Source organism: Plecotus auritus (assembly GCF_963455305.1).
Source record: "Plecotus auritus genome assembly, chromosome: 7".
Taxonomy (NCBI): domain Eukaryota; kingdom Metazoa; phylum Chordata; class Mammalia; order Chiroptera; family Vespertilionidae; genus Plecotus; species Plecotus auritus.
In genome coordinates this window covers 43229133-43245391 of record NC_137774.1, presented here as the reverse complement: position 1 = coordinate 43245391, position 16259 = coordinate 43229133, and the positions used below count along the sequence as shown (strand labels likewise).

The following is a 16259-nucleotide window of genomic DNA, read 5'->3' as shown; positions in this document are numbered from 1 at the left end:
CTCCTTCCCTCTGAAATGTCAGTTTGTTGCATGCTTCAATGTCTTCAATGTTGTCCACCACACACACAACACAGGGAATTTAAACCCCATTAGAGGCAGAACAAGGATTTTCATTCACTGCTCTACTTCATAGATATAGATATAGATATAGATATAGATATAGATATAGATATAGATATAGATATAGATAGATAGATAGATAATTTTATTGATTTTTTTACAGAGAGGAAGGGAGAGGGATAGTTAGAAACATCGATGAGAAACATCCATCAGCAGCCTCCTGCACACCCCCTACTGGGGATGTGCCCACAACCAAGGTACGTGCCCTTGACCAGAATCAAAGCTGGGACCCTTCCGTCCGCAGGCCAGTGCTCTATCCCCTGAGCCAAACTGGTTAGGGCTCACTGCTCTACTTCTTGTAAGACAAGTGCCAATCACTGTACCAACATCAAGTTCCTGGTTTTAATATTGTACTGCAGTCATGTAAGATGTAACCATTGGGGGAAACAGGGTACAGGTGCCTTCTCACTCCCTTCCTCATCCTACTATCATTGCAACCTCCTGTGAGCCAATCATTATTTTAAAATACATATATTAATGAGAAATCAGTGCCAAGTACCTAACTGATAATATTTATTGAATGAAACCCATGACTCAGTGAAATTGACTTATATTGTGATAACATACTGCCCCCTTGTGAAATGAAAGGATTTCTGTACATAACTGCCTATATATGCTACATTACCTCTGGAAGAACAGATAAAAACTGATCATACTGGCTGCTCTCGGTGACAGAGCAACATGGTGAAACTTTTCAATGAACATTTTATATCTCTTGGGTTCTGAACTGTGAATATCCTACTCACAATACAGTGTAAATTTTAAAACTTTCTGTTCTAGCCTCTTCCTCAGGGCCAATGTCAACTTTATCTACCCAGTCTCCAGAATTCAGGTTCTTTACATTTTTGAAAAATCACTATTGCAAGCGTTTTCACACCTCGCACCTGTCCTTGCAATGATTCTTAAGCCTTAAATGGCCCTCTCCACCTAAAATTACATCAAAGGTTGGGGGTGGGGAAGAGACAGCTATCAAAAACGTTTTGCAGATAAATAGGAAACTGGAATCTCACAATATAGTACATGTAATATTTTATTGCTGTGACTTTTCTTAGGTCTCATAGTGGTACTGTGATAATGTAGAAAAATGTCTTAACCGTGGGAGTTAATGGTGAAGAACTTAGAGGTGAAGGGTCATGATGTCTGCAAGTTTTTACGTGGCCCCACACAAAAAATGTGCACATATAACTGTGTGTTGATTACAGATTCAAGTGCATATATAACTACAAGCCTATATGTAGATACAGACATTATAAACACTGACATGAGAAAATGTTAACAACTGATTAACCTATGCAAAGGTATTATACTGTTCTATTCTTCTAACTTTTCTACAGGCTTGAAATTTTTGAAAAACCAAGTTGAGGGAAATTTTAAAACCCCTAAGTTTCCCAAAATTAGCTCAATCATCACTCCTCAGAATACACACAGTTGGAAAGTCACTCCCTTTTCTGCATTTCCAAGGTCCTTTCCTTATGTTCACCCTTCAATAGACTGAGTGAGTGAAAGAATCATGGGGCACCTGCCTCCAGTCCATAGATTTCAATACCCTCACATCTACAAATCTAGGTTCATGCTCACACATGCACCCCAGCAATATCTAGAATATCTAGAACTGCTTAAAGGGATCAGACACTGGCCAGGAATGTCCAAATCTCAAGAATGAGTAAGAAGGACTGGGGTGAACTTGTTAAATTCCTGCCAGGGAGGTGCTGACGCAGGCGGGGAGCAGGGGACACAGTTGTGGCAAAAGGCAGAAGCAGCAGTCAATGTCAAAATACATAACTTTATTGGAAATGAGTGGGGGATGTAGGAGATGGCTAGGAATCAGGCTCTGTGACAGGTGGTGGCTTCTCGTCATCAGGGGGACAATCAATGAAGTCAGCCAGCATGGCATCTGTGTCATCCTGCTCCTTTGAGGGACAAAGACGTAAGATTAAAACAGTCTCACACACATACAGGAGTGGGGCAGACGTGGACAAAGCCCTTCCCTAACACAAGCAGCTGCAACCCCCTTCCCCCGGCACGCCTCCCCCCTCCCCCCCACCTTCCCCACACAGAGATGCCCTCCCAGCCAGGCCCACTCACCTTTTCCTGGAGAGGGGCCGCCTCCATCTCCATTTCTTCACCTGCAGATGTCTCTGGTGGGGGGCGTACCTCATCATCCCCACCCTCAGTCCCCTCATCCAGCAGGGCTGGCGGAGGAGCACAGGGCTCCTCTTCCACTAGCTCCTCAGGAGGTGGCCCCCCTGGGGAGCTTCCCCCTTCCTTCTCCAGCTCCTCCTGGGAGGGGAGCACCTCAGGGGCCAGTGTGGGTGCAGTCTCAGCCCCACGCTCCTCCTCGGCCCCCGGCTCCTCCACTTCTAACAGTAGCCCAGGCTCTGGCTCTGTCTCAGGCTGCACCTTGGGGGACTCGGGGGGAGGCAGAGCTGGAGGCACGCTGGTGGGTGGAGGTCCTCCTTCTTCTACCTCCCCTCCTGCTGAGCCAAACTCCAACTCTTCCACCTCTTCCAACTCTTCCTCCTCCTCCTCCTCTTCTTCTTCCTCTAATTAACCCTCCTCTTCCTCAAATTCCTCCTCAAACTCTTCCTCCTCTTCCTCCTCTTCAAAATACTCTTCTTCATCCTCTTCTTCTTCCTCAAAATCATCTTCCTCCTCCTCTTCCTCCTCCTCTTCTTCCTCCTCTTCCTCCTCCTCCTCATCATCATCACTGCTGTTGATATTAATAACTGTCAAATCTTCTTCCAGGGCTGGGGGTCCTCCCCCACTAGGAGTTCCTTCAGGCACCAACTGTGGTGGTTGGAGTGTCACAGGGCCAGGAACCGGAGGGGGTGGAGGTGGAGGGAGAGGCCCCGGGACTGTAGGAAGCTCTTCAGGCTCCTCCTTGGCTGGTAGAGGAGGGGAGGCTGCTGGTGGCCCAGCTGGGGCAACAGGGGGTGGGGTGGTGCCTGAGGGCGGTGGGAGTGGCAGGGGCGGCAGCCCCTCAGGCACGATCACCACACTGTCATCAGAGTCGCTTTCCAAGGAGATCTCTACATCAGATGCCTCCTCCTTATCATAGTGGACAAAGGCTGGCCTGGGCACTCTCCCCCCAAAAGTTTCATCTGGGGGTATCACAGGTGGGGGAGTGCCACTAGAAGCAAGGATGGGGTCCTCATTTGACCCTGCCTGGTGGTTCTCAGGGCCAGGAAGGAGCCGCGGAGGTACAGACACCAGGCCTGGGACAGAGAGGCCTAAGTGGTTGGCTGTGGCTGGAGGTCCAGGACATGCTAGAGGCACTCAGCCTGGCGGGGGCATTGGGCCTGTGGAGGGGAGGGGACCCACCAAGGGCACAGGGCCAGCTGAGGGCATGGGGCCTGCTGAGGGCATGGGGCCCGGGGGATGAAAGGGTGGGGCCCTGAACGGAGACGGGGCCTCAGGAGGAGGAACTGGAGCAGGTGTGGGGCAGGTGGGGCCCATGGACTGCAGAGGAGGAACCCGGGGATGGGTCAAAGCAGCACAGGTCACCAGTGCTTCCGAGCAGAAAGAAGAGACCTGAGGTAGGAAGAGGAAGCAAGTGTGAGCATCAGGAATAGAGGGTTTTTTTGTTTGTTTGTTTGTTTTTATTTATTTATTTATTTTTTATTTTTTTTTATGTTTTTTTTCTCAAATTTTTTTATTAAGGTATTATATGTGTACATATCTTACCATTGCCCCCCCACCCCACTCCCATACATGCCTCACCCCCCAATGTTTTGCATCCGTTGGTTACTCTAATATACATGCATATAAGTCCTTCAGTTGATCTCTTATTTCCCCCACCTCTCCCTAACCTTACCACTGTAATTAGACAGTCTGTTTGATGTTTTACTGCCTCTGTATCTATCTTTTTGTTCATCAGTTTATAAATGTTTTTCATTATCCCCAAATGAGTGAGATCATGTGGTATTTTTCTTTCATTGACTGGCTTATTTCACTTAGCATAATGTTCTCTAATTCCATCCAGGTGCCTACAAAGGGTAGTAATTCCTTCTTTTTTATGGCAGCATAGTATTCCATTGTGTAGATATACCATAGTTTTCTGATCCAGTCATCTGCTGACGGGCACTTAGGCTGTTTCCAAATCTTAGCTATGGTAAATTGTGCTGCTATGAACATAGGGGTGCATATATCCTTTCTGATTGGTGTTTCTGCTTTCTTAGGATATATTCCCAGGAGTGGGATTACTGGGTCAAATGGGAGTTCCATTTTCAGTTTTTTGAGGAAACTCCATACTGTTCTCCACAGTGGCTGCACCAGTCTGCATTCCCACCAGCAGTGCACGAGGGTTCCTTTTTCTCCGCATCCTCGCCAACACTTGTCGTTTGTTGATTTGTTGATGATAGCCATTCTGACAGGTGTGAGATGGTATCGCATTGTCGTTTTGATTTGCATCTCTCGGATAATTAGTGACTTTGAGCATGTTTTCATGTGTCTCTTGGCCTTCCTTCTGTCTTCTTTCGAAAAGATTCTATTTAGGTCTGTTGCCCATTTTTTTATTGGATCATTTATCTTCCTTTTATTAAGTTGTATAAGCTGCCTGTAGATGTTGGAGATTAAACCTTTATCAGTGATAACATTTGCAAATATGTTCTCCCATACAGTGGGGTTTCTTGTTGTTTTGTTGATGGTTTCTTTTGCTGTGCAAAAGCTTTTTATTTTGATGTAGTCCCATTTGTTTATTTTCTCTTTGGCTTCCATTGCCCTAGGGGCAGTATCACTGAAAAAGTTCTTTTGGCATATGTCTGAGATTTTGCTGCCTGTGGATTCCTCCAGTATTTTTATGGTTTCCCGTCTTATATTTAAGTCCTGTACCCATTTTGAGTTTATTTTTGTGTATGGTGTAAGTTGGTGATCTAGTTTCATTTTTTTGCATGTATCTGTCCAATTTTCCCAACACCGTTTATTAAAGAGACTGTCTTGACTCCATTGTATGCTCATGCCTCCTTTGTCAAATATTAAATGCGCATATTGGTTTGGGTCGATATCTGGATTCTCTATTCTGTTCCATTGATCTATATGTCTGTTCTTGTGCCAGTACCAGGCTGTTTTGAGGACAGTGGCTTTGTAATACAGCTTGAAATCTGGTATTGAGATCCCTCCTACTTTATTCTTCTTTCTCAGGATTGCTGTGGCTATTCGGGGTCTTTTTTTATTCCAGATGAATTTTTGGAGAGTTCTTTCTAGGTCTGTGAAATACGCCGTTGGTATTTTAATGGGGAGTGCATTGAATCTATAGATTGCTTTGGGTAGTATGGACATTTTAATGATATTGATTCTACCAATCCATGAACATGGTATGTTCTTCCATCTGTTTACATCTTCCTCTATCTCTTTTTTCAGTGTCCTGTAGTTTTCTGCATATAGGTCTTTTACCTCCTTGGTTAGGTTTATTCCTAAGTATCTTAATTTTTTTGGTGCGATGGAAAATGGGATTGCTTTTTTAGTCTCTCTTTCTGTAAGTTCACTGTTGGTGTATAGAAATGCCATAGATTTCTTGGTGTTAATTTTGTATCCTACTACATTGCCGGATTCATTTATTAAGTCTGTTAGTTTTTTGATGGAGTCTTTCGGGTTTTTTATGTACAATATCATGTCATCTGCAAATAAGGACAGCTTTACTTCTTCTTTTCCAATTTGGATGCCTTTTATTTCTTCTTCTTGTCTAATTGCAGTGGCTAATACTTCCAGTACTATGTCAAACAGGAGTGGTGAGAGTGGGCATCCCTGTCTTGTTCCTGTTCTTAGGGGAAATGGTTTTAGTTTTTGCCCATTGAGTATGATGTTAGCTGTGGGTTTATCATATATAGCTTTTATTATGTTGAGGTATGATCCTTCTATTCCCACCTTGTTGAGAGTTTTTATCAAGAAAGGGTGTTGGATTTTGTCAAATGCTTTTTCTGCATCAATTGATATGACTATGTGATTTTTATCTCTCAATTTGTTTATGTGATGTATCACATTTATTGATTTGCGGATATTGAACCATCCTTGCATTCCTGGGATAAACCCTACTTGGTCATGGTGTATGATCTTTCTGATGTACTGCTGGATCCTATTTGCTAGAATTTTGTTGAGGATTTTGGCATCTACATTCATGAGGGATATTGGCCTGTAATTCTCCTTCATTGTGTTGTCTTTATCTGGTTTTGGTATTAGGGTGATGCTGGCTTCATAGAAGGAGCTTGGAAGTGTTCCTTCCTCTTGAGTTTTTTGGAATAGTCTGAGGAGGATAGGTTTTAGTTCTTCCTTGAATGTTTGGTAGAACTCTCCTGTGAAGCCGTCTGGCCCCGGGCTTTTGTTTGCCAGAAGCTCTTTGATGACTGCTTCAATTTCTTCCATAGTTACTGGCATGTTGAGCTGTTTAGATTCTTCCTGATTGAGTTTTGGAAGGTTATATTTTTCTAGGAATATGTCCATTTCCTCAAGGTTGTCCAGTTTGTTGGAATAGAGTTGTTCATAGTATTTTTTAACAATCCTTTGTATTTCGGCGGGATCTGTTGTTATTTCACCTCTTTCATTTCTGATCTTGTTTATTTGGGTCCTCTCTCTTTGCTTCTTGGTGAGCCTGGCTAGAGGTTCATCAATCTTGTTTATCCTTTCAAAGAACCAGCTCTTGCTTTTGTTGATCTTTTGTATTGTTTCTTTGGTCTCTATGTCGTTTATCTGTGCTCTGATCTTTATTATTTCCTTCCTTCTGCTTACCCTGGGCTTTTCTTGTTGCTCTTTTCCTAACTCTTTGAGTTGTTGGGTTAGGTAATTTATTACCCCTGTTTCTTGTTTTTTGCAGTAGGCTTGTACAGCTATGAACTTCCCTCTCAAGACTGCTTTCGCTGTGTCCCATAGATTTTGGATTGTAGTGTTTTCATTGTCATTTATTGCCATGATGTTTTTTATTTCTTCTTTGATCTCTCTGGTAACCCAGTCATGGTTTAATAGCATGCTGTTTAGTCTCCACGTGTTTGATTTCTTTGGGTTGTTTTTATTGTAGTTGATTTCCAGTTTTATGCCACTGTGGTCTGAGAAGATGCTTGATATGATTTCTATCTTCTTGAATTTGAAGAGACTTTTCCTATGTCCCAACATATGGTCTATCTTTGAAAATGACCCATGTGCACTTGAGAAGAATGTATATTCTGTGGCTTTGGGGTGAAATGTTCTGAAGATGTCAATTAATTCCATCTGGTCTAGTGAGTCATTTAGGATTGATGTTTCTTTGCTGATGTTTTGTTTAGAGGATTTGTCCAATGGTGATAGTGGGGTATTAAAGTCTCCTACTATGATTGTATTGCTGTCAATCTCTCCCTTGATATCCTCCAGGAGTTTTTTTATGTATTTGGGTGCTCCTGTATTGGGTGCATATATGTTTACCAGAGTTATTTCTTCTTGTTGGATTGCTCCCTTTAGTATTATGAAATGGCCTTCCTTATTTCTTGTTATGTCCTTCAGTTTGAGATCTAATTTGTCAGAAATAAGTATTGCTACCCCAGCTTTTTTTTCAGTTCCATTTGCCTGGAAAACCTTTTTCCATCCCTTCACCCTCAGTCTGTGTGCGTCTTTTTTTCTGAGGTGGGTTTCTTGTAGACAGCAGATATATGGGTCGTGTTTTCTTATCCAATCCGTTACCCTATGTCTTTTGATTGGGGCATTTAATCCGTTTACATTTAAAGTTATTATTGATAGGTACTTATTTGTCGCCATTCCTATTCTTTACACCTGTGTTCCTTCTTCGCTTCCTATTTCTTTTTTTTTTTTTACAGTAGACCCTTTAGCATTTCTTGCATTGCTGGTTTGGTGGTAATAAATTCCCTTAGTCCTTTTTTGTCTGTGAAGCTCCTGATTTCACCTTCAATTTTGATTGATAGCCTTGCTGGGTACAGTATTCTTGGATTCAGACCCTTCCTTTGCATGACTTTGTATATTTCATTCCATTCCCTTCTGGCCTGATGAGTTTCTGTTGAGAAATCAGTTGCTAGTCTGATGGGAGTTCCTTTGTATGTAACTTTCTGTCTCTCTCTTGCCGCTTTTAAGATTCTTACTTTGTCGTTGGTGTTTGCCAATTTAATTATAATGTGCCTTGGCGTCGGTCTTTTGGGGTTCATTTTGCTTGGGACTCTGTGAGCTTCTTGGATTTGTGTGGGTTTTTTCTTCTCTATATCAGGGAAATTTTCTGTCATTATTTCTTCAAAGAGGTTTTCTATTCCTTGCTCAGCTTCCTTTCCTTCTGGAACCCCTATTATGCGGATGTTGTTTTGTTTCGTGTTGTCCCAAAGTTCCCTTAGGCTCTCCTCCTGCCTTTTAATTTTTTTTTCTAGAAGTTGCTCTACTTGGGTATTTTTTTCCATCTTGTCTTCTAGCTCACTGATGCGCTCCTCTGCTTCTTCTAGTCTACTCTTGATGCTTTCTATTGAGTTCTTTACAGCAGCAATGTCATTTTTCATTTCTTCTTGGTTCTTCTTCATTTCCTCTTGGTTCTTGCTCATATTGTCGAATTTGTCTTCCATTCTTTTCAGCCACCTTATGACCATTTCTCTGAATTCTTTTTCTGGAAGGTTGCTTGCCTCCATTTCGTTTACTTCCTTTTCTGGTGATGCCTGCTTTTCTTTCATATGCGGGCTGTGTCTTTGTCTCCCCATGGTCTCTCTTCTCTGGGTGTCTGGTTATGTAGTTCTCTCTCTCCTGCGTTGATTTAAAGGCACAAAATACAGCACTACCAGGTACAACACAGAAGGCACTTGAACAGAAATGTATTCACTCTATTAATAACCTCCAATAAAGGCGACCACCAGAGAAAGGAAAATTAGGGGATAGGAGAGAAAGAAGAAGAGGAAAAAGAAAGAAAGAAGAAGGAAAAAAAAAGGAGTGTCAAAATGAAATTGCGAAAAGGGAAAAAAAGAAGATAAAAAAAAATAAGAGAGACAAGAAAGAGACTAAGAGAGAAAGGGAAACAGACTATATATATTGTGGATAAAACTCCAATAGAGCAATCACTTATCCCAGCAAATGCCCGCAACAAGTACCTGGGGATTAATACAAACTACAACACCAACTAATATTGAGTGAGGCAAGGGAAGACAGAAGCACTAAACAAACAAAAAAAAATAAACAAAAGAAGAATAAGCAAAACAATCAACCAAAAAAGCATAAAAATTTGATATAATCTACATTCAAGCGAACAACAACAAAAGGACAGAGAGAAAAACAATTTTTTGGATAGTTAAGACAGCGAAGAGAGAGGTGTGTATGGACTTGGAGCAGGGGATTGGAGATTAGATATATAAGTAGGGTGAAATTTTAACGGGGGTAAACAGAAAGAATAGGGAAAATCTAAAGCAGGAAAGGGGTAAGATAAACAGGACACCGAAAAGGGAAAAGTGAGGAAGAGAGTGATGGCATAAAGGTAGAGTTGAGATAGAGTAAAATGATGCTAAAGGAAAGATAAAAATAGAATGTAGAACATTAATCCCAAAACAAAATGAAGAGAAAATAAAATGACACTTAAAAAAAAAAAAAAAGATAAAATAGCAGTAGTAATAATACGGATTGAAAATAAAAAAGTAATAATTAAAAAGGTAAAATCAAGTGAGGAAAAAAGAAAAAAAAATTAGTTTCTTGAGTAAAAGATGCAAAAAATGAAAATAAAAAAATAAAAAATAAAAATAAAATGTGGAGTAGTGAAGGTCATTCACTTCCTCTGTTGTTCTGTTTGGCACGCCTGTTTCTCAATCCGGACAGTATTGCAGTTCCCTGCGTTCCACTGCTCTTCAATGATGTAAGCCAGTCCTGATTTTAAGCAGGTGGTGTGTCTTAATTCGTATTCCTTTATTTTTGATTACACAAGAGTCAATTTGTGATTCAGCCCCTGGGTGGCAGTGTTTCTGGATTGACTTCCGGGTTTATCTATGGCCTCTCTAGGGAGTGTTAGAGCCCTCCTTCCCTGTGGCACTCACCACCGGTCTGTGGGAGTGGGCTGCCTCAGAGCTGGCTCTCCGATGGTCACTCCCCACTCCGATCCCCAGGTTCCAGAAAAACAACTTTCCCCTGCAGTCTCCCAGGGTGTCCCCAACTGGGTGAACCTATGAATTGGGCTTAGTAATCAGAAGCAAGAATTTCAAGAGGAAAAAGCCCAAGTGTGCGCACTCCGTGGCTGCGCGTAAGTCTAGCACACCCCTGAAATTCTTAGGGTGTCCCTGCACGTCAGATCAAAATGGGTTGCTTTTTAGAGAGCCCTCCTGCCAGCAGCTCTGAGGACCCCCTTCCACATTCACAGACCACGCCAGCCCCAACAGCCACGGATTTTTCTAGGCACAGACTTCCCTGGTCCTCCAGCTCCCGCAAAACGCGCGTTCCTCTCTCGCGCCGCCGGGACCAGAGACCTCACCTTATCCCAGGCGAAATCTGACCTTTCCGTGGTGGAGTGTAGAGCTCCTCTGAACCCGTGTGTTTGCGCCAATTGGGGAGCGTTGTTCCGGGGCTCGCAGCTGTTCCGTGGGTGCCGCAGCTGTGGATTATCAGGCTTCCAATAAGCTCCACTTTCCGGTTCCAGATGGCGGCGACTCCGCGTCCAAGCCCGCAGCTCCGGGAGGGGACCCAGCCGCAGTGGGAGCCGCCAGGTCAGGGGAACCCCGTCCAGCAGTCTCCCACCTTCCTCTGGAGTTCAGCCGTCCCCCAACTCGCCAACAAACACTCCCAGTGCGACCCTCAGCTGCTCCCCCTCTCTGCTCCAGGACAAGGCTCGGAACACGTCCGTCTATTCCGCCGCCATCTTTTTTCCCAGGAATAGAGGGTTTTATGGTACCAGAGAGGAGAGCCTGCCAGCATCAGAAACAAGAGAACCCTCAAACCAAAGAGATGGACTCGGCCCGTCTGCAGTTACCTCAAGGTTGTCTTCCCTCTGGCCCAGGGAGAAGGCTTGCAGGGCACAGGCGAGAGGAGGTGGGCAGCGAGGAGAAGGCGCCAGCAGCAGAGCCAGCAGCAGACGGTACAGTTCCCGGCGGCAGCGGGCACTGGTATATGGGGAGCTGCCTAGGACCTCACCCTGTTGGACACCCATGACCAGGGGCAGGACCAGATCATGCAGCCTCTGAAAAGGACACGGGGCACAACTAGGGAGACCACGTAGACCAGTGGTCGGCAAACTCATTAGTCAACAGACCAAATATCAACAGTACAACGATTGAAATTTCTTTTGAGAGCCAAATTTTTTAAACTTAAAGTTCTTCTAATGCCACTTCTTCAAAATAGACTTGCCCAGTCCGTGGTATTTTGTGGAAGAGCCACACTCAAGGGGCCAAAGAGCCGCATGTGCCTCGCGAGCCACAGTTTGCTGACCACGGACCTAGACGATCCAACCCTTCTCCAGGGCCCCCACCCAAGTTGCAATAGACGCTCTCCAGGGGCACAGCCCCTCACATGGACAGGCAGTGGCCCCGCCCCAATCTCCATGGGGACCAGGCTCCACTAACCCTGTGAGTCTCCTCCTTGATAAGTGGCCCGCACATGAGGATGGTCCGGCTGAGGCCTGGGAAGAAGAACAGGGTGTAAGAGACCTGCTACTAACAGGACTGAGAGAAGGGCTTCTGCAGCCCGTGTTCACACAAGTCACTTAACTGCTCTGAGCTTGTTTCTCCACCAGGAAATGAGGATCGCGCTACACAGGGCTGGGATAACGTAGGTGCACTGTCAATGTGCACTTACCTATTTGAGAAGCACTGGCTCTCCTCTTCACATGGGGTGGGGTGACAGGCAGTGAAATACAGGGAACCCCAAGGAAAGTCACCCACTTAACTGCACAGTGATTGACTACACTTCTGCTTCCAGATTAGCCTTGTGTTGGGAGGAAACCCCGCTGAGCAGCCTGCCTGAAGGGAATGTAAGCTCCACAGGCAGGGATTCACCCTTTGCTACAGCTGTCCTGGCATGTGCAGAGGATATGCAACAAGATAAATGAGACCCTGGGGGCAATATAAGTGACCCAACACTCACATGCTCCCCTCCCCCCAGCAGATCCAAGATTTTGCCGCAGCCCTGGGAGCTGCATGGCTGCTTCTGCTCCTTTTGGCCTCTCTTGAAGCTTTTTAGCTGGTTCTGCATTTATCCACACCCTCTACTCCAACACCTGGTTTGGGGCTATGGCCCCAGCCATCCCAGCACTCTGAAGGTGCAGGGCACAGGCCTCACCCACCTCTCAGCGCAGCTGCACACACATCGCTGTTGGCATTGCTATCCCCTTTTCGGTGGCTGGGAGGGGCCGCAGCCTCCCCCATGTCCAGCTTTAGCTTCTTGGGGGCACTGGGCTTCCCCGTCTGCAAACCGCCGTCAGGGCTCCCCCGGGGACTGCGCAGCTGGTGGTGGAGGGGAACATAAATCACACTCACAGGCACACAGGAAGGCAGGACAGAGTGAGGAGACGGTGTTGAATGAGGAGGCTCACATGGACCAGGTGTGCAGGATGAAAGCCCTGGCACAGGAGAGTGTGGGCAGAGCCTCACTCACCTTCAGGGCATCAGCTGGCGGGGAGATGTCACTGAGCAGGTGGGTGAGCAGGGCCTCTCCTGAGGCTCCTGCCTGAAGCACTCCTGCCGAGGCACCACACACCTGCACCCACAGCTCTAACACAGCGTACACCTTGGTCCGCATGGCACTGTGGAGTGAGCAGGGCAGCTTATGAATGCCTCTCCTCCACCAGCTCCCAGCCCACCTGCATGGCCTCACCACCCTCTCCTCTTGATCCCCATCCTTGATGGTCACCTGTAAGGCTTCTCCTGGCCCAGAGAGACAGTATCCCTACCAATGCTCCAGGCATTGAGGACCTGGGGAAGCAGGCGGCTGATCAGGGCTCCAAAGCGCAAGAGTCGACCTCCACACCTGGGGGCGAAGACACAACAGTGACCTCCATTCCCAGTATGTCCCAGTCCCTTCCTCACACTCTGCCTAGTCCCACTCACGCAAGGATGAGCGCAGAGAGCAGGTCCAAGGCTTCCAGGTGGATAGAAGGCAGCAGCAACAACCGCAGGGGACCATCTCCAAGCAAGCTCTGCAGAATGAAATTGGCAAAAGAAGCAGGAAAGTGAGACAGGGAAAGGGAGACGGAGATGTGTGTGACTAAATACATATGGACACACATGTAAGGAACCCACCCCGGCCCGCCTCTCCCAACAAGATCAAACCCCCATCCTATAAAACAGAGCCTGGAAGGATGAGGGGAGGAGGTCTGCCCTCTCAGCAATGTCTGGCTGGCCCCCTTGCTTGCCCTCCCCTCGAAGCATGTGCTACAGGTGTCATCGCACGAGGGCAGAGAAACAATTCTGTGCATGTGTTGGGAAAAGCACAGGGAATAATGGCATTCGGACAGAATTAAGGCGCTGGCCAGACCACCTCAGGGATGATATATCATTTGGGGAGCTTCAGACCCCACACTACTTTCCTGGTTGCCCTGGGTCCTTAGGACTGTGAACGGAGGACAAGCATCACTTACAATATTCTTGGCACTGATGCTGAGGGTTCGGCAGATGAAATCCAGGATTTCCTGCACAGGGATGGACACGGGGGCCCCGAACTCAGAGCTGGAGAGAATCAGAGCAGGGAGATCCTCAGCACAGGTTCCCCAGCATGACTGGCCCACCTCAAGCTCCTTCCTCATGATGCAGAAGACACCCCAGATCAATCCCTCCCCCTCCAGGCCCATGTTCCCTCCAGCACTCACTCACCTGAGCATGAGCCCCAGGCAGCAGGCCAGACCGGAAAACCTTTGCCGAAGCCGGAAAAGGTTATGCGCATCAGCATCTTCTGGGGGGGAAAACAGCATCTCCACCCCAGGGCCTTCATACTGCACAGGAGCTGGACGTAAACACAGCAGCTTCACACTCCAGGGCTTTCCACCCCCTCCCTTTTCGTTTCTGGTGGATGACCCACCATTCTGCCTAGAAATCAACGGTCCCACTCTCTGGGCCACCCTCCTGGTTCCCTGCTGCCACGCTCCCCAACCACTCTGCCCCTGACTACTAGCCATGGTCCCTACCTGGTTCTGCTCCCTCGTAGAGAGCCCCTAGCAGACTGTGCAATGAGGCCAGCAGACTGTGTAGCTCCTGCTCCCAGCTCTCAGTGTGCTTCAAGCCCTGGGAAAAGCCAGCCCCTAGAGAGGGCAGCCGGGAATAACACTCACACGCCAACTGCAGAAGAAAGGTCAGAAGCTTGGTCAGATGGGGATCCAGCCCAGCCAGACACCCCCAGCGCCACCAATGCCAAGAAAAGGAGATCACAGACAGCTCTTAGGGAACATAGAAAAGGGACGATGGGGCAGAAGGACACAGATGTTGTGCCTCTCGAGTATGCCGAGAGGGAGGGAATTGGGAACATGGTCCAAGCAGTACCAAGAGAGAAATGCTGCCCGGCTGGCATGGCTGAGTGGTTGAGCATCAACCTATGAACCATGAGGTCATAGTTCGATTCCTGGTCAGGGCACATACCCGGGACCCGGCTCAGTACCCAGTAGTGGGGTGCAGAAGGCAGCCAATCAATGATTCTCTCTCATCACTGATGTTTCTCTCTCTCCCTTCCTCTCTGAAATGAATTAAAAAAAATGTTTTTAAAGAGAGAGAGAAATGTAAGAATGAGAAGAGAAGCTCCAACTCATGCCCACGCTTTTCATCTGCCTCCTTTTCCTTTACCTGCTGCAGCTGAGGGCTCAAGGCATCCACCCGAGACAGGAAAAATGAGGCCAGCTTGCCCTGGGTTGTGGAAAAGAGGAAAAGGCTGGTGAGTCAGCTCCAAGGGCCAGAGACATCCACCCTGTCCATTCCCAGCAGCAGAATCTAAGCCCTCGCCTTCTCTCTTTCCTGCAGACACAGGAAGCAAAGCATTCTACAGGGTATCATGCCTGGAAGCAGACATGCTCTTATGGTAGAAAGTCATCCTGAAGGTCAGCTCTCAACCTCGGCCTCCCTGTCTCGTAGGGAAAGGTCTCCCATCCTCCAGGAGCAGGTTTTCTCCTCTCGGCCTCAACGGCCCCCTTCATAGCGTGAGCGCCCTGTCCGGCAGGTTGGCACGCTGAGCTTGCGGGGCCGTCAGGAGGTTTTATCCAGTGGCACCCCAAAGTCCTGGGTCGCCTCACACACAGATTTGTCATGAGTTCTCTTGGAAAAAAAATCACACTCGGGTGTTTGGGCAACATCGGCTGGAGATTTACGAACATTAGCTACTTCTCCTTCCTCATCACAAGGTGGCAGACACCAAAAATCAGGCAACTGTCACTTTCAGTTCTCTCTCGACCCAGGCACAGAAAGAGTGCTGTGCTCAGTGCCAAACCTTCAAGTTCTCATTCAGCTGCCTCAGGCGTGTGGCTTTGGGGGAAGTAGCTCAGCTCCCTGGCCTCTGTTAGCCATCTTTAAAGTGGGAATAATGCCACCACCACTACCATCATTCCCATCTGTGGGAGCCATGCCAGAGTCACAGGATACTCAAGGTCAATTAGAGAGTGAAGGCCTTATTGTTACCATGCCAATGGCCAAGGCCACTCTGAATATGGGAATCTTAATCAGTATGTTCAAGGCTAAGATGCCATACACAGGTGCAAGGACAGCAATCTCACGGTACACTGTGCACATGTGCCTTTCTGTAGCCAAAATATGATGTTACTATTGGCAAGAGGCCTTTTTGTCTAAGTGCTATAATCCATGTGACTGACCAGCTAGGGTGGTGCGGGAAAGGGGGAAAGGCTGGAGAGGCTAGAGAGGCTACTGAGGCTGCTGAGGTTAGGAGCTCAGGGGCCGCGACTATGTGAGGCGGCAGGTCTAGAGGCAGCGTGCGGCTGCTCAGATAGTGACTGTGGGTACAGAGGCTACTGCTACTTTGTGGGAAAGATGTATTTGTTCATCAACTGGTGTGCAGCTGCCTATTGAGACTTTGTTGTGAAGAACTGTTTTGTCTGGTGGCCATATGGCCACTGGCTCCTACAATGAAGACTCACTCTTATAGACCCACAACCTCTCATGGCTTCTCTGTCCAAGAAGGTCCAGCCCCTGGCCGAGGGGCTCAGCCCTGATAGTTAGCATAGTAGGGCAGGATCGGGACCTGTGCTCCTACACTTGGACCAGCAGGCAGGATGGAGCAGGGAGTGCTCTCAC

General features: G+C 47.0%; 1 protein-coding gene across 1 annotated transcript; it reads right to left on the bottom strand.

Annotated features, from left to right (window-relative positions):
• Positions 1-1937: 1937 nt before the first annotated feature.
• LOC308252585 (proline-, glutamic acid- and leucine-rich protein 1-like) lies at positions 1938-15740 on the bottom strand (the record flags this gene model as incomplete). Its single annotated transcript, XM_080677369.1, is given in 15 exon segments — positions 1938-2030; positions 2206-2667; positions 2671-3396; positions 3400-3651; positions 11012-11218; positions 11601-11656; positions 12320-12479; positions 12631-12778; positions 12886-13002; positions 13083-13171; positions 13613-13700; positions 13845-13974; positions 14156-14306; positions 14805-14864; positions 15630-15740. Coding segments are annotated over 15 exon segments (2850 nt in total).
• Positions 15741-16259: the final 519 nt, after the last annotated feature.